The sequence below is a fragment of the Quercus robur genome, chromosome 11 (genome assembly GCF_932294415.1).
Source record: "Quercus robur chromosome 11, dhQueRobu3.1, whole genome shotgun sequence".
Taxonomy (NCBI): Eukaryota; Viridiplantae; Streptophyta; class Magnoliopsida; order Fagales; family Fagaceae; genus Quercus; species Quercus robur.
In genome coordinates, this window is record NC_065544.1 from 45576955 (window position 1) to 45596498 (window position 19544).

The 19544-nt window shown below is 33.5% G+C and overlaps 2 protein-coding genes across 2 annotated transcripts; both read right to left on the reverse strand.

Moving 5' to 3' along the window:
* Nucleotides 1-6141: 6141 nt before the first annotated feature.
* Nucleotides 6142-7665, reverse strand: LOC126705104 (leucine-rich repeat extensin-like protein 5). Its single transcript, XM_050404053.1, has one exon. The coding sequence runs from the start codon at nt 7663-7665 to the stop codon at nt 6142-6144; it is 1524 nt and encodes a 507-aa protein (XP_050260010.1).
* A 3754-nt stretch (nt 7666-11419) lies between these two features.
* On the reverse strand, nt 11420-17609 carry LOC126706232 (adoMet-dependent rRNA methyltransferase spb1). Its single transcript, XM_050405572.1, has 11 exons — nt 17006-17609; nt 16120-16167; nt 15862-16020; nt 15695-15741; nt 14992-15148; nt 14801-14862; nt 14343-14538; nt 13570-13659; nt 13245-13387; nt 13017-13146; nt 11420-12739 (listed from the first exon to the last, which is right to left on the reverse strand). The coding sequence occupies exons 1-11, from the start codon at nt 17477-17479 to the stop codon at nt 11714-11716; spliced, it is 2532 nt and encodes an 843-aa protein (XP_050261529.1). The 5' UTR covers nt 17480-17609; the 3' UTR covers nt 11420-11713.
* Between the last annotated feature and the right edge of the window lie 1935 nt (nt 17610-19544).

Below are 19544 nucleotides of genomic sequence, written 5' to 3' on the forward strand. Positions count from 1 at the left end.
TGGAAAGAAGGGTTGTTAGCCATGTGTGTTTCCGTAATTCATTTAGTTATTTAAATACAATCACAGCATCATTGTATTCTTCTTCTTTCTTATTTAACTAAGCTTAATGTTAAATGGGTTTTATTTCATCTGATAATTTGTACACCTTGAGGAACCATGACTTTAGGGTGACATGGGAAACCCCTTTGGTTGAATTGAAGCGGGGTTAATTATGAGGAGAAGGGATGTAGGTAGGTGGATTGGGTTTAGATGGAGGGACAGTACCCTTTGCTAGTGAGTTTTTGAAAAGACCCATATTGTGACCTCTAAAGGCCCTTCCACTAATAGTTGAAACTGGAATATTGTGGGTACCTAAATTAGGTTTAGATGGAGCTGGGATATGTGTGGGTGGATTTGGTCTTGATGGAGGGACAGGACCCCTTGCAAGTGAGCTTTTGAAAGGACCCATATTGTGGCCTCCAATGGCCTTTTGATTAACCGTTGAAGCATGAATTTGGTCAGTGGATGGATTAGGTTCAGATGGAGTGACAGAACCCTTTTCTAGTGAGCCTTGTAAAGAAGCAACATTGTAATTCTTGTTCAGCAATTCTTGTTCTCCTCCATGCAAGATTCTAGCTGCCTCATTTGCATGCATGCTCATAAGAAAAACCAATGTTATGACTATAGGAAACACATTTAGAAGCCCCATCTTGTTGTGTAAGCTAAGATAGATGTTAACAATCTATTTGATGAAGATTGATGAATATGAGGATGAGTTGGGTTCCATTTATATGCATCAACTTGTATGACTTGGAACAATATGAGTTTCTAACCATTTTACTCTTGACTCAGTTTGGCTCTTTGCAAAGAAATAAATGTTGGGACCTAGAAAGGAGGAAACTGCTTTTTAATTACTTAGAATTTTAAAGTCTCTAGCCTTCACCACCTTCACATGCCTGAAGAAGTCATGCTTAGGGCACAAAAATAAAATCAACCCCAATGCTGTCTGGCCCTTTTCTAAAGTTGAAATTTACCCATTAAAACCCTAAGATATTAACATGCTAATCAATATTTGCTTTAATTTGTACACACATTAGTGCATCAATATATCTTCAAAGATTTAAAAAGGTTGATATGATACTCTCTAAGAGAATCTTTTAGGGAATTTTTAAGGATTCAATTCAAAATTCAAACTATTTCCTTATCTTAATTTTGTGTATTATTTACAACTTCAACCAAGATTTAATTTTAAAGATAATTTTATGTATCCTCTCTCTTTCAAAAGATAAAATAAAATCATGTATTCTATATTAACTTTACCAATCAGTTTAATTGTAATATCAACAATTATCATATAAATTAATATCTTGATTATATTAAGATTTTGACTCAAATGCTAAAATGATGGAGAGTTGGATTGGACTTAGGGAGACATTATAAGAGGAGCTTAGTTGATATATGGGCCAAGATTTCCAGAGTTTTCATTCTTTATTATTGAAACCCTTTGATCAATAGAATAATTAAGGTACTACAGTCTACAGCCCTTAAACTTTTGAGAGAGAGAGAGATATCAAACTACATTTATATAACTCTCTATTGTTAAACCATTTAATAAATTTTTATTATATTAATATTTAAAGATTTTCTTGGTCACACATAATATTATAACTTACTATTCTTGTTGTTCTTAACATTTACGTCAATTTTCGTGTCAATCGGATCAAGTTACCTTTGTTAATATTCTTTGTCAACCTTTTAATTGGATTAATTAATATATACTTTGCAGCTGAAACTACAATTACAACTACTTCTAACTACTTTGCTTTCTCTTCCGGCGTTTTGAATGGATTGAAAGACAAAGTGAAAAAGGTTTTATTAGACCTTGCTTGACTGAACCCAGCAGGAACGATTTGCTTTCTCTATCTTCGGGATCTTTGAACGGAGAAAACTCGGTTTTGAAGCAAATAATTTTCACTTTTTTAAGTTTTGGTAAGTGGAAACACGCTAATTTACTTGGGAGTTGGGACTTCAATGTCTGCAGCTTAAATTTTAGGTTCTGGCTTTTGTTTTTTTTGCAAATCCTGTACACGACATAAATACTTTGAATAAGAATTCAAAACTATGGAACTGGAAGTCTCATTCTTATTCTTAAACATATTTTGACGCGGTGCAAAATAATAATAATAATAATAATCTGCAGCAATTTTTAACATATAGGACTTTAGCACCTATACCATGAGCCCTGAACAAAATGAGTAGGCTCATGTTAATCTTCTAAATTGAGTTTCACTATCTTAATGGATAATTAAGTTTTGTCACGGGTTCTTCTGCATCACAACAACAGTTGAGGTGTCAATTCATAATAAATCATAATATAATATTATTCAAGAACCCACCACAACTAAAAGCAAGAGTGTTTTGAAAATATTATGACATTTTGTTGTGTTCTTAGACTTTCTCCATTTATATATATCCGCTCATGGCACCATGGCTGTCGTGTACTAGTTCTAAGGGATCTATTGGGTGTAATATGTAAAGTTGGAGAATATATATATATATATAATCGTTTAAATTTTAAGATAGTAAAATGTAAGGGTATTTAATAATAGAAACTAATAATTATGTGGTTTCTTTATTTATGAATTCTGAAAAGTTGCATGTTTATGGTGGGTTAGATACGTACCATTACACTATAAAGTTATGTAATTCTAAATATTAAACCAAGAAATTTTTAATTTTATTAATATAAGCCTTATAATTTCAAAATTGCTGTAATTTGGAGTTTCTTAAGTCTCTTTGATTTAAATAAATAAATAAAAAATAAACCTAGAAATTCACTAAAGTTACGTACGCTGTTCTTCCAACTTATTCCAATCCGAAATCCTAACCCATTTATTTATTTATATATTTTTATGGGAAAGCAATGCGGTCATGTTGACCCAAGATTGAATACCATCGTACGGGTTAAGGTTTTACAATCTGCTTCGGTCTAACCGGTTTTTGACCCGGCTTGACCAATACCCAAAAGAGTTGAATTCAAAGCTGTTTGCTCGCTAGGTCTACGAACAAACAATTATAGGGCATTAATTTGATATGGACAAGGTTTTTATGCTACCTAGATTGCAAAAATTTTCTTTCTAATTATAAAAATAAAAAATAGAAAAAGATTACAAAAATTTTTATTCAACTGACGTGGTAGTTAAAAAAAAAATATTCTCTATGTATTATTTAAGTCTTTTTTTTTTTTTTTTTTTTTTGAAGTCGTATGTATTATTTAAGTAAGTCACGCAATTCATTAAAAATGTCATAAAACTATAAGTACATGTGGATAATTTTTTTAATTGCCACGTATTGAGTTGCAAACAGCTGTTTATGTTTGCTTCCACCAAATTTCCATAAGATAATAATTTATTTTTTGCTGCAATAAGATAATAATTAACATTAATAAATTAGTGAAATATCTTTTTCCATAAGACCAAAAAAAGGCCTGACAAAAATTAATAAATTTTTCCATGTTTGCAAATTAAAGTAGCGTAAGAATTGTATTCATTTTCTCCAATTAGATCAATATTTCTTTTTATAGAGTTTCAACCTATATATGGTATCTATTTCTAATGATTGTACTTTTTATCATCAAACAAAGACACCAATCGGTTTTTAGTGTAGATGGGAATTGAATTGTAGATCTCTTATTAACCATAAGAAACTTTATCAGTTGAGTTAACTAGAATTCATAATTAGATTAATATTTAATTAGAGTAGTCAAATTCAACAGATGAGTATCAAAAATTTAAGCATTTATTCATTCATGATTTTCACTAACATCTTTCAATTCAATCTTCATTAACACGCATATATATAACTTTTTTTGTCTTTTGAACAATTATTCAAATGAAAATAAGAAAAGAGTGAGGGACTCGACCCGACCCATCCCATTTGTATTCTCTGCTTGATGAACACGCATTTACCATATGTGATCTTAGGTTGATTATAATAAAGTCTCTTATGCTATAGATCCTTGTCTTTTTTGGTGGGTAATTCTTACATGCTCCGGGAGCAGTGCTCCCTCCTCTCACATGAGGGGTGGGCCCCAAGGTGGGTCTGTAGGGCCCACCCCTCATGTGAGAGGAGGGAGCATTGCTCCCAGAGCACCTAAGTTTTTTCCCTTTTTGGTTGCTTATTACTAGGACTATTCAAGTTCTAACCCAGAATCAACTACTATATATATTCTTATAAAGTAAACCCTAAATAAGTTGGCTGATGTGAATTTATATATATATATATATATATATATATATATAGTCTTGTTATATTCTATATGCTTAAGTTGGTTGGAAAATAATAACTATCTCATGATAAAATGTTCAAATTTTAAGGTTTGTTTAGTAAAAATAAATAAAAATCAAATGTTTTTAACTTTAAAATTATATTCAAAATACGATTTTATGAATTGGACAATGGAAACTAAATAATATATAGGCTAAATTGTAAATTACAACCTTAAAGTTTGAAATGATTCTGATTTTGTCACCTAAAGTTCAAAATTTTGATCCCATGTCCTAACATTAGATATTGTTTGGATTTTCTCCCTTTTATCCATATCAATTAATGACACGGCAGTTAAATGCAAGCATACAATTTTAATAGTTGGTCCATGGCCAAGCTCTGTGGTCTATGGTGGCCGAGCATGTTTGAGGGTTTGGGCAAACGAGGTGGTGATGCCATGGCATGGTGGTGGTTTTGTGATTTTTTTTTTTTTTTTAATCTTGATTTTTGGGAAAATGAGGGCTGCTGATTTTTATGTTTGTTTCTCAAAGAAAATTTTATTTTATAAGAAAATAAGAATGGATGATGGTTTTTGTGTTTGTTATCTAAGAAAATATTGAGAAAATGAGAATAGGCAATATTGGAGTACTCCAATATTTTCTTATAAAATGGAAAAGTAAAAACTTATAGAAAAACAATTTACTTAAAAAAATGTTAAATAAATTTTTTTTTTTTTACTGATATGAATGAAATGAAGTCGTTTTAATTCATTAAAACTACATTGTATTGATCTGAAATGGTGCTTAATGGCCACCTGAGTAATTGAGATTAACGGAATGGAGTAAATCCAAATGATAACTAACAGTAGGGAGCGGATCATAATTTTGAAATTTTAAGGAGTAAAATCAAAACCCCAAACTTTAAGGGTGTAATTTGCAATTCAATTTAATATAAAACTTTGGGCATGTATGTTAAGAAAAAATATATATATAATTCAAACCATTATCTTTAAAATTTTAATATAATAGAAGGTTATACAGTAGTGAAACATGGTAAAGAATTATACAAAGGCTAATTTAGTTGATCCTAAACTACATAGACTTTGTTGATCTCATCCTTATTATTAAACCAACTAAGGGATTAAATCACATGGAAAGCTTAGCTTCTATGCTTTCAATTAACATTTATATAGGACACAAGTAAAATAAAAATTATATACAGTATTAATTATAATTCTTTTATTTATTATCAATTGAATAACTATATTTTTAACCTTGTATAAAAAGATAAAAAATAAATAAAATTGAATATATGTATATATATGTGTGTGTGTGTTTAATAATCTACTCTCCTTGATATTTTTCCCTATTCTCAGTGACATGATGACATGAATACAATTTGAAACTAAACTGAGTATTACACATTAGCTACGGTAAAAAAATTCTTATAAATATTTTAAAGAAAAATAATACTTGTATGCGCATCATGCAATTCATCACCTAGCGAGATAAAATGAATTAGAATATATATACTTTTACTTTGTAGGACATAAATAACACATCGATGCACTTAATCGAAGAAAGAAAGAAAGAAAGAAAATAATCTTGTCAAATTCATTGTATTCTTTCAAGTACACACATTTGTAGCAAATAGCAAGAATCATACAAAGAATATAGCAAAACAAATTGGAAAGAAAGGCTGCTAGCCGAGTGTGTTTCCGTTATAAATGTAATTAAATACATTAAAACGTTTTAAATTAGATTTCTTCTTCTTCTTCTTCTTTTTATTTAACTAATGTTGATATTAAACAGATTTTATTTCATCTGTCTGTACACCATGAGTAACCATGACTTCAATATGCCTTGGGAAACCCCTTTGGTTGATTGGAAGTGTGGTTTAACGGATGTGGGTGCCTGGATTAGGTTTAGATGGAGTGACAGGACCCTTTTTTAGTGACTCTTGCAAATGAGCCATAAAATGATGACCTGCAAAGGCCCTTCCACTAATTGATGGGTTGTATGTGGGTGGATTAGGTGCAGATGGAGGGACAGTACCCCTTACTAGTGAGCTTTTGAAAAGAGCCATATTGTGGCCTCTAAAGGCCCTTCCACTAATTGTTGAAGCTGGAATATTGTGGGTGCCTGAATTTGTTGTAAATGAAGATGGGATGTGTGTGGGTGGATTAGGTCCAGATGGAGGGACAGTACCCCTTGCTTGTGAACTTTTGAAAAGAGCCATATTGTGGCCTCCAAAGGCCTTTTGGCTAATTGTTGAAGCAGGAATGTGGGTGCCTCGATTTGGTGTAGATGGTGTGACTGGACCCTTTTGTAGTGAGTTTTTGAAAAGAGCCATATTGTGCCCTTTAAAAGCCCTTCCACTAATTGTTGAAGCTGGAATATTGTGGGTGCCTGAATTTGTTGTAGATGAAGATGGGATGTGTGTGGGTGGATTAGGTCCAGATGGAGGGACAAGACCCTTTTTTAGTGAGCTTTTGAAAAGAGCCATATTGTGGCCTCCAAAGGCCTTTTGGCCAATTGTTGAAGCAGGAATGTGGGTGCCTGGATTTGGAGTTGATGGTGGGGTTGGGCCCTTTTGTAGTGAACCTTGTATGGAATCCAAATAGTAACCCGCAAAGGCCCTTCCACTAATTGTTGAAGCTGGAATATTGTGGGTGCCTGAATTTGTTGTAAATGAAGATGGGATGTGTGTGGGTGGATTAGGTCCAGATGGAGGGACAGTACCCCTTGCTTGTGAACTTTTGAAAAGAGCCATATTGTGGCCTCCAAAGGCCTTTTGGCTAATTGTTGAAGCAGGAATGTGGGTGCCTCGATTTGGTGTAGATGGTGTGACTGGACCCTTTTGTAGTGAGTTTTTGAAAAGAGCCATATTGTGCCCTTTAAAAGCCCTTCCACTAATTGTTGAAGCTGGAATATTGTGGGTGCCTGAATTTGTTGTAGATGAAGATGGGATGTGTGTGGGTGGATTAGGTCCAGATGGAGGGACAAGACCCTTTTTTAGTGAGCTTTTGAAAAGAGCCATATTGTGGCCTCCAAAGGCCTTTTGGCCAATTGTTGAAGCAGGAATGTGGGTGCCTGGATTTGGAGTTGATGGTGGGGTTGGACCCTTTTGTAGTGAACCTTGTATGGAATCCAAATAGTAACCCGCAAAGGCTCTTTCGTTAATTGTTGAAGCAGGAATGTGAGTGCCTGGATTGGGTGAAGATGGTGTGACTGGACCCCTTGGTAACATGCCTTGTAAAGAAACCATGTTGTGACCACCCACAATAGCCCTTTGGTTAATTGAGTTTTTGTTCATCAATTCTTTCTCTCCTCCAAGCAAGATTCTGCCAGCCTCATTTGCATGCATGCTCATAAGAAAAAGCAATGTTATGACTACAGGAAACACGTTTGGATACCCCATCTTGTTGTGTAAACTAAGATAGAAGTTAACAATTTGATGAGGAATATTGATGAATATGAGAACGAGTTGGGTTCTATTTATATGCATCAACTTGTATGGCTTGGAACAGTATGTTCTAACCATTTTACTCTTGACTCTCTTTGCTAAGAAATAAAAGTTGAATGGGTCAGAAAGTAGGAAACTGCTGTTGCTTTGAATTTTGAAGTCTCCTGGTTCAAAAAAAAAAAAAATTTTTGAAGTCTCCAGCTTTCACGTGCATGAAGAAGTCATGCATTGAACAGTTATATGGAGAGATAGCAAATTAGCCAGCCTTAGGGATTAGGGCACGCAAATAAAATCGAGCCCAATGCTGCCTGGCCCTCTCCTAATAAAGTTGAAATTTGTCCATTAAAACCCTAAGATATTAACATGCTAATCATGATCTTACAAAAAAAAAAACATGCTAATCATGACTTGTTAGTTTGTGTAATGGAGCAAAAGTTTTGAATAATGCAAATGGCTCTCTGCTTTAACTTTTACCCATCAGTGCATCAATAGTATCTTCAAAGATTTAATAAGGTTGATATGATACTCTCTAAGAGAATTTTTAAGGATTCAGTTCAAAATTCAAATGATTTCCTTATCTTAATTTTGTTTATTATTTACAACATCAACCAATAGGTCCAACACTTACTTTCAAAATTAATTTTGAGTATCCTTTCTTTAAAAAATTAAAATAAAATCGTGTATTCTATATAATAAACCTTATATCGGTTTAGTTGAAATCAATGATTACAATATAAATTAAAATCCATGATTATATTAAAATTTTGCTAAAATGATAGAGAGGTGGAATGGGATTAGGGAGATATTATAAGAGGAACTTAATTAGGTGATATATGGCCCAAGCTTTCCAAAGTTTTCATTCTCTATAACTTATAACCCTCTGATCAATAGAATAATTAAGGTATACTTTTGAGAGAGAGAGAGAGAGATCAAAGTCATCAAACTATACTTAATATAAGTTTTTATAGTTACATCATTTAATAACTTTTATTATATCAATATTTTAAAAAAAATTCAACTATCACACTTGGTATAATTCTTTTATTCTCTTATTCTTGACATTCATGTCAAATTTCATGTCAAACACAATCAAGTTACACCTATTAAAATTCTTTATTAAACTTTTAAGTAATTGGATTAATATTTGTATAATGAAAATTATTTTTAAGCTCTTTCTTGACTGAGCCCTTAAACCAGTTGCTTTCTCTTTGGGTTCTTTGAACGAAGAAAACTCGGTTTTGAAGCAAATATCTTTCCGTTATTTAAAGTTTTGTTAGGTGGGAACATCAAACATGCTTACTTTACTTTGGACTTGAAGGTCTAAAGCTTAAATATTAGTTTTCGGCTTTAGTTTTTTGCAAACCTTTTTACACGTCATAAATTCTTTGAATAAGAATTCAAAACTAGGGAAATGGAATTCTTATTCTTATTCTCATAAATATTTTGACGCCGTGTAATAAATAAATAAAGAAGTCGCGTGCGTGCATAAGGTATAAGCCACTTTGGAATATAGGATTACGGCATGACATAAGTACATGACCCATTTTGGAATCGTGGAAAAAACGAAAGTCTTTAAAAGATTTATCCGACAGATCAAGCACGAGTTTACAAGAAGAAAAAAAATTAAATGGTTCAAAGTTCATTGCATATCTTGTGAAATGGCCCACCATTTTTGCCATACCATCACATCATCAGTGACTTGCCTTTGCAGCTACTGCCCCTCGTACCTCGTCGTTTCCTTTTTTTGATTTAGGTTCATGCCACTTTCCTATTTTAACAGCCGTAGACTAGAGAGATGGTATATTCAAGTGAATACACCCATCTACTCACAACACGTGATGTGAGTTACTGTTTCGAGAGAGTCAGTGTATACATCCGAAACATAATATTATTTTATTTTTCCAAGCATTAGACTTAGACTAATTGAGATAGTGTATATCATATTTTGAGTGCATACACGCACCCACTCATGCAACATGTGATGTAAGACCCACAATTATAGAGTAGTGTATATGCACAAAACATAATATTATTTTACTAGACTACACTATTTTTGCAATAGATAATTAACTAATTATAGGTTTACATTGAACTAGCAAGATAAATCTTACCTTATTAATTAAATAGATGTGTATAATGTTGTACATACAGATATGTACGTTACACACAACACATTTGTTTAAGAAATTTTCTTTTACAATACTTAAATTGATAATTTTTTAGTTTCTCAAAAAAAAAAAAAATTGATAATTTTTTATTCGTTCTTACTTGCGGAGATAAAACCATGTCAAACCAAGGGGTCACCTCCAAATTTTTTAATAATAGTGTCCCCTAACATCTCAAAATAAAAAATTTTATAACATATATATATGGGAAATTATATATATATATATATATATATATATACATAATTTTGATTAGCTAAATTCACTGGACCCAAATGGGTCATAAAAAATAAATAAACAAAAACGAAATGGTCGACTAGTCCATGAGCGTTGGCCATGCATGGCCCTCCTCCAAAAAACAAAAGAGAAACTTTTTCACATAAAACATTTAAAAAATAAGTTTTTATGTCTTTTGTACGTGTTTCATGCTGCCAAAATCGTTCTATATGCATTTTGTCTAATACCAAGTTCTAAAATCACACAATTTGACCAAATTTTCTGACTCGCCAAACGTGTATCTTTCGTCAGTGTACGCAAATTAGAACTGAGACTGAAAAGTAAAAACTTAGATCGACCCAATTACGCTGAAATATTCCCTTAAAACGACCCAATTTTTTAGATAGAAAATATATATATCAACAAAGTCGGCCCATGAATTTCTTTTTCCTTTCCCTGGGTCAAAAGTCTCATTTGCTACCCGTGTTTTTTAACCTTGCAAAGATGAATGTCATGGGGCTTTAAAAAAACATTGAATCTTTTTTTGATGAGAAAAATAAACATGAATTAAGTAGTCAAAAGAATAGTGGAATACCCATCAAAGGTTTAAAATTTCTAATTAAGCATGCTCGAATGTTGTTTCAAATCTCGCAAGTTTTAAATTCTTGAGAATTTATAATCACAAGAATTAGATTTCCTAATAGTGATACAAGGAATTTGAATTTATATCATACTCTAGTCATAGAATTTGCATTTATATCATACTTTTTATTAGACAATGCTAACTTGAAAATATTCATTTTAGTTGTTTAAAATATCATTTATTCAGTGGAGGATTACTACTTTGACAAATAATAATATTTTAAAATGAAAAATATTCTTAAAACTGCCTTGGGTCTGTTAGATTTCAACTTGTTTTTGCCAAAGATCTTGTGTTACTTTCGCGGTAACAATACAATTGAAAATATTCGTTCTAAAACCATCATCAATTTCAGAGAAGATGCTATAGTACTGTGATAAGAATAAATCTCAAAGTCGATCTCCTAGTCCTTTGTTCATGTTGTTTCCTATGGAGCTGTGTCATTATTTATGCCAGTTAATGAGCTAATAGTATAATATATATTACATAAGGCATAAACCTGGTTTAGATTTCAGTACCATCTTCCTAACTCGATATGGTTCTCGAAGAGTAAGAATACAAAGAAATCAACTGTTCAGACTTCTGCAAGAAGTGTTAGTGATACTCAGTTTTAACAATTTCGTCATACGCTACAAGTAAATGTAGATTATAGGACAATAGAAAGCTGATAATATTCTTATTTCCAATCTCTACAAAAAAAATATATATTAATATAAAGTAAGAGAAAGAAAGAAAGCCCTTTGGTATCTTTGCTAAAAGAATTGGTTTGGACCTTGATGTCTACAACAGTTTTAACTCAGAATTCAAAACAACTTTCCCTCATAATTCAAGGCCTGTTCCATTAAACCCAACAAACAAAATTAAACAAAAATGGGGGCAAAACATGAAGAACTAAAACAATAACAAGTACATCAAACCTTTAAAACCTACATTGAGGCCAAGTCAGCAGCAGCAACCAACTTCTCTCTGAAGTTAGCTAAGCTCAGTTATGCATGCCCATCTTTCTTCCTTTGCTCCCCCCCTCCTTTCCTCCCTTCTTTGCTGATCCTTTTCCTTTATGAGATCCTTTACCTTTCTGAGCCTTGGCGTTCTTTCCCTTCCTGCCTTTCCCTCCCTTACCACTGCCATGGCTCCTCAAATCTTTTTTCATCCGCCGATCAACAAGGACTTTCCCCTTGCCAACCTTCACTTGAACTCCTTTCTTTGCAACAACTACTTCCTTTTTAGGTCTTTTGGGCATAGCTTTCTTATATAGCTGTTCAATTTGCTTGCTCTTTGAGCGATCAGAGATGTCTGCTTGGTCAGATATCACATTTGCCTTCTTGCGTACCTTCTCAAGCTTCCTCTGGGCAACCCGCTTCTTCCGTGCTTTTGCCTCTGCCACTTTCTTTGCAGGCCGGGCATCAATTTCTTTGAATTGTGCTCTCATTGCAGCCATCTCCTCCTTGGTCACAGGCTTAATTGGTTGCCGGTGCCTCTTTTCATCATCCACAAACCATTCAGGCAAGCCCTTATCATCAAACATGTGCTTGTTGTAGGCATCATCAAGAATCTGCTCCCTATGCTTTTTCCGCAGCATCTTCTTTGCACAAGCCAATATCTCAGCTTTTTTAGAAGGATCATCAAAATCAGATTCATCTGAGGATGAGTCATCACTTGAATCTGTATCAGGGGCAGGGACTATCTCAAAATCATCATCTGCCTTAGAAGCTTTTTTTTTAGGGTGTTCAAGCCCTGCAGTGTGGTTTGCTGCCTTTTCCTTTGGCTTTTTTGGGACAGAGAGTTTTTCTTCCTGCCTATCTATCTGCATTTCATGATCACTATCATCCTCCAAATCTCCCTGTTCTACAGCTTCAGCAAAGATATCCTGACTGAACCACTTGTTTGTAATCTCCTCTTGAGTTGCCACTTCTTCATCGAGCGGTACCATGAGAGGATTCTTCTCTTGATCATTCTGATCTCTGTCTGAATCATAATCTGACTGAATAATATCATCACCGTCACCACTCTGCACCAACAAAAGGAGAACTAAATCTATAAGCACAAACAATCGTACAACAAAAGAAATTCTATGACTCAATACTGCATTTCCACAACAAAATAATGGTTGTGAATTATAACTAGGCACAATTTTAAATCATCCATGACCTACATACTAACAAGGAAGGAAAAGAACATGAGAAATGCTCGGAAGGGAAAAGATCTTGCAGAAATCAGAAACTGAAACAGAGTGCAATACAGCATAATGAATCCTCCGCTATATACGCAATACAGGAGCTCCATACCTCCAAAAGTTTGGCATCTTCAGATTGGGCTTCTTTTTTTGCACGCTTTCGCTGCTTTGTACTTCCCTCCTTTTTTGCCACAAATCGATCATAAGCCTCATCAAGAAACTCTTCCATTTGTTCATCATATCTAATATCAGAGAACCATCATTTAGTGAAATATAAATACGATTTCAGCAATAGTATTCCTCAACTTTAGCATTAGTTATAATGGATAGAAGAAAGAACCTTCTTCGTTCTTCTTCAGAGTCAATATCACTGGATGAATGTGTATGTGTTTCATCATTTACATCTTCATTATCACTATCCCTCAAGTCACCATGTTCATCATCATGTTCATTCGAGTCCACAGCTACCAGATCTTTCTTACCCTGAAGACCATCAAATCATCACAACAAATAAACTAGAGAAGAATGAAGTAACAATAAGTTATTAGGTTTGGAGAAACAACGGCCCATACTGGGTGTGGCTTGAGATTATGGAGATATCATGGTTAGGAAACCAGACATTGAATTCCCTGTTTCCAAAGCCAAGACATAAGTTGAAAGCATACCTTGATGGAAGAAAGAGAAAACAACTCAAGATCAACATAACTATCTTCCGTTACATCTTTTTGCATCCCAGTTGCCTTCCGCGCCTTGTCCTGCCACATGTAAAGGAAATGAAGAAAGAACTCAGCCAGAAGATTTCCTAACAGGCAAGAAAGTGGGCATTCTATGTTTTGGAATAACAGTGAAGCAGATTTTTTAGCAATCTTTCAAAACCAAAATAAAATGGCTATGGAAATTTGAAATATCAACATTGAAATTAGAGCAATTTAAGAGTTTGGAACAACACATATTTAGGGAGTTCTAGTTAATGAATTCCAGAAGAGAGAGAGCAAAGACGATGTGAATTTACTTGGAAGCAGGTAGAGGCTGTTGTATAACCTCCAAGCATACAATCTTTTTTCTTAACAAGATAAAATTTATTCCCCCCCCTCCCCCCCCCAAAAAAAAAAAAAGGAGAGGGAGTACCCAGCTATTATGCAAGAAATGTCTCAACCAAATAAAAGATTACATTTTAAGCTTCTTTTCTTATCAAGATTGATTAAACTGATTTCCAAAAAATAGATTGAACCTATAATAAAAACCCATGTAATATTCATCTCTTCAGCAAATTTACAAGAAAAATGCTCAGATTTTTAAAGGTACCGTGTCTAGATTTCATTTACTACCCTAATATGCTTTAACACCAAGTTCTATGACAGTGTGCATTCATTTGTCTTTACACTCAGAGAGAGAGAGAGAGAGAGAGAGAGAGAGAGACTTGAACAAGGCTACAAACCTTGGCTTTTCTTCTTGCAAGAAGCTTCTTTTCTCTTTTCTTCTTGCGCTCCATAGCATATGTCAGCTCCTCCATTTCATTAAGTATCTTATCATCTTCATCTACATCCTCCTTATTCTCATTTTCAACATCTGTAGTAGTAGTAGACTTAGCCTTTGCTATAGGAGATAGAGCCTTTCTTATATGCATACGCCACCTGCATTAAGAAACAGAATTGACAACACACTACTTGATGTATAAGCAATAATGCTCTTAGAAACAGAGAGGCTAATTTACAACTATACAAACCAACTACAGCAGCAAGAATGCTAATAAAGTACATTACATATACTACAATTTTAAAGTGTCAGGAAGAATCTGTGTCTACAGTGTCTTGTCTCAAACTCCAATAAATGCTAGAGACAAGGTTTGGCATTGCAGAAAATCACAAAGAGTTCATTTATAAGGGAGAATCTTACTTCAATAGATGCTTGAAGTCTTGCTTTCCCAAAACACGCAGATCATCACAAAGACTTTTAACCTGCCAGACAATAGCATTTAAATAGCTGAAACTGCTGACAGCGTTCTACATCATAGTTGAAACTTCTCATGGCATTCCAAGACAACAACACTTCTATAGAATGAAAAAATAAAAAATACAATAATTTACCTCTTCCGTTGTTAGGGCGTGGTCCTTAATTGGCAAACAAGCTGGATCATCAAAGGTTATGGAAGTAACTGAACCAAGGATCTCGAGAGGAGAATCAGACCAAATGAAATCAACAGCTGAAGACACTTTCCTTATAAGCGCCTCTCCATCTTCGTACCTGTATCAGACATAATTAGCAACAACCATAACATAAACATTTATATCACTATTGTTTTTAAAACAAATGAGTTCTAACTCAAATGGCAGTTCCTTCTCCTATAAGATGGAGGGTGAGTTTGTGGGTCCAAAACCCATCAGGTGGTGTCTAACTTACCATTAAGGGCAAAAGAGCGTTAAAAAGTTATCTTTCCAAAAATTAAACTAACCCACAATGCCCATACATGAATGATCAATCTTAATGAACATCAAAAAATACATGCCATCGTCGTTTTCAATAAAACTCTTATTACATATCCCAAGCAAAAAACTTTCCCACAACCAGGTTAGACAATAATGATCAAACCTATTTTATTTGGATGTGGAAATCCATGAGCATAATCAATTCTAACAATATGAGGTATGAATAAAAAACCTGTTTACACAAGGAAGCACAGGGAGTCAACTTGCTTTAAAATAAATGGTTGAAGCTCAAATTACATTTTTAATGTGGCTGGTCAAAGAAATTCACAAATTTAATTAAACACATAATATATAGAAGGCTTACCCGTCACGATGTCTCTTTTGCTTTGTTCCTCTAAGTACATCCACCACCTATATCAAGGATTCATTCAGTGAGAAAAATGACCATATGCAATAGAAGTACTAAAAATTAGCAAAATAAAAATGTAACTGGAGAAAAGTCATTTCAATGTTAGTTCCTATTTGATTTACCTTCCTCTGTGGTTCTATAGATCCCTCAAATAAATGTTTCACATCAAGAAGACGTGGATCAATCTTTGCAGGTGCCTTGTACTTAAGACCTAAAAGATATATCTCTGCAGATGCAGAACGACTAGCAGCTGGTTTATCTACCTCGACCTTCTCAAATAACTGCAAAAAAAAAAAAAAAAAAAAATCCAATATCAGCACAAAAAATCCAGCATTCTATACGTATAAGCAAAATATTTCAATAAAGAAGCAGAAGATCACCTGCTTGAGGCAGTAGAGGACAGAATTGTAGTCTTGTGACCGAAAAACCTGATACAATAAAATAGACAAGCACTCAGCATGTAATCGACACAGAGTAGCATTCCATATGCATCAGACACATAAACTTGATTTAAAGGTTAATCCAATGATACAGATTGTACAAAAGAACACCTATGGTAATGAAATTGAAAACAAATAGTCTCATTATTCAACAACGATCCCCTCCCCGCTCTCCCCAATCTGTTGTTACCACTCATAAGTTTGTCAGAATTTACATCTACAAGCGAATACAATACAATACATTCATGTGCATGTTAATCCAATCCCTCAACCCAAAACAATATAACAAACATCAACAAATGAACCACAAAACAACCAAACTAATGGAATCAAAAACCCAATTCCCAAAACAATAATCATCAGAGTCCCTTAATTTTAGATATTCATTTCAAGAACACAAACAGAGCAACCCCATTTCCAAATACAACATAAAAATCCCCCAAAACCCCCCATACCCCATTCAACAACCTGAAAAAAAAAAAAAAAAAAAAAAAAAAAAAAAAAAAGGGGGGGGCGCAACCTCATTGCCACAAACAACATAAAAATCCATCAAAACCCCAATATCCCATTCGACAACCTAACAAAGCAACCCCATTACCACCAATAGCATAAAAATCCATCAAAACCCAATTCCCAGATCAACAACCTAACCCCATTACCACAAATAACACAAAAAATCATCAAAACCCAGTACCCAATTCAATACAAATTTCATCTAAAAGCCAAAATATAGTACAACAAACACAAACAACGCAACCCCATTTTCACAAACAAGATAAAAACCCAGTACCCAATTCAAAAAACCAAAAAAAAAAAAGAAAATTACCTTGGTAACAAAATTAGCCTTGGGAGCCAAGAACTGCGTGGCCAGCCTAACAGAATCAATAACAAGCGCGTTCTGACTCATAGCCTCCTGAGCCCAAGCACCACCAACATTCGGCGACCCATCATGCAAAACCAAGTCAAAAGCCGCAACCCCATGTTCCTCCATCAACTTCTTAATCCTAGACCTACACTCAGACTTCGTGATATCTTGCTGTATAGCCACGGCGCCGCGAATGGGAGCTATGGGGACGAGGTCGATGCCGAGAACGAGACTCCCGACTGGGACACGCTGCACTGCGACCTGCATCCACCCACCTGGGGCGGCGCAGAGGTCGAGCACGGAGCGCGATGAGCGGAGGAGGTCGAAGCGAGAGTCGAGCTGGACTAGCTTCCATGAAGCTCGAGATCGATAGCCGTGCTCTTTGGCTAAGCGGTAGTACTTGTCTAACCTGTGCTTTCCCTTTACTTTACCCATTTGGGTTTATTGGGTTTCTGTGAATTTGCTTGTTGGGGTTGCGATTTTGAGGTTTTGGCTTCACACAGAGAGAGAGAGAGAGAGAGAGAGACAGCACGATGAGCTAGGGTTTTGTGTTTTTTGTATTTTTCTTTTTCATAAGGTTGGATTAGGGTTTTAGTGTTTTTTTATTATATATTATTAATATTTAACTTCTAGGAGGGTTTTAGTGATTTTTAAGGTTAATTAAAATTTTACATTACATATGAACTCTTTTGTTTTAGTTTTTTTTTTTTTTTTAAATCTTTGATGAGCTATTTTGTTTATATATTTCGTTGGATATATTTTTCAAAGTATTTTTTTAATATTCAAATAAATAAATAAAAATTGTAAATTTAGCTTTACATCGTTTATTTTTTTTAATCAAATAAGTTCATCTAGAGTCCAAACTCTTATTTGATGGCAAACATTAATTAAATTATATAAAATGTTTACTCCCAAAATTTTTTTTTTTAATTAGATTGGAGTTTAAAATTTATATATTATAAATAAAAGTTGTGTCTTCTGCAATTATTGTGCAGTTTTATTTATATATTATAAATGTTTACTCTCTCTTTTTTATCCATCTATATATATATATATATATATATATATTAAAAGTTAAAACTTAGAGAAACTTTAATTAAATTTCAATTGATTCTCAATTTTGCGTCAGGTTTCTCATCTAATTTTTAATTATTGTGCCAAGTGAATTATTAAATATAAAAATCACAAAGTTCAAATTCAATTAGATTCTAAATTGGATTTCAATTAAGTCTAATTTTACACTATATGTTCATCTAATTTTTAAATTTTTGTAACAAATGAATTATTAAATACAAAAATCGAAGAGTTTAAATAAAGTAAAATTTTGGATGGAATCACATTTAAAAAATTAAAATAAAATAAAACCAGAAAAACCAATTTCGAGTTAGGTTTGGGCATCCATGGATAAATATCTGGATATTAAGTATCTGTTTAGAATTCGTTTATTTTGCTAAAATTGAAATTTTTAACTGAAAGTACTGTAAATAAAGGTAAAAGTTATCTGAAATAGTACAGTGGAACCCATAAATAATGCCAAAAAGTGCAGTAAGACCCATGATAGTATTATTCATGAGTCCTACTGTACTATTCATAAGCCTCACTGCACTTTTTGTACTATTCATAAGCCTCACTGCACTTTTTGTACTATTCATGAGTCTCACTATATTATTTCAGCTAACTTTTCCCTTTATTTACGGTACTTTCAGCAAAAAGTTTTCAGTTTCAATAAAATAAGCGAATCCCAAACAGAAGTGTATTTTTTGCAAAAATTAAAAAGCTAACTTATTTTACTATTTAGCTTATTTTTGTTACTATTCAACTTATTTTTGCTACTATTTATGAACCCCACTACACTATTTGGTACTATTCATGGATTCTACTATACTATTTTAACTAACTTTTACTTTTATCTATAATACTTTCAACAAAAAAATTTCAGTTTCAGCAAAATAAACAAATTCCAAACAAGCCTTTAATTAAGTAAGTGCTTAATGAATGTTAGAAACCTGATATCCATAAGTAAAAAAAATTCAGGTGATTCAGCAAAAAAAAAAAAAAAAATTTCAGGTGAGTTTGGATATACCCAACCCAAACCTAGTCCATGGCTATCCCTACGCCATACCAAAAGATTCTTCCCTATAAATAATTAATATAACCAATATGTCTCAGGTAGAACTTTCATGAGGAGCTAAGAACTGAAGCTTATTAAAGGTGGATGTAATTTGGGCTAGCTACTTATATTATAAGTTCTAAAATACGCTTCAGAGTTTATTTGCACAAGTAATCATTTTCTTTTCGATAGTTTAAGTATAGCAGTCTCCATTACCACCTAACCAGAGTACTATTATTCATTCCACCGGAATGATAGGAATATGCAATGTCATATTGTTGCAACTGCAATATATGCCATCGGATGGCAATTCCAGTTGGGAGGAATTTCACTTGCAAAACATTTATTAGCACAAGAATCTTCTGCTCTCAATAATAGAGACCATGCAAG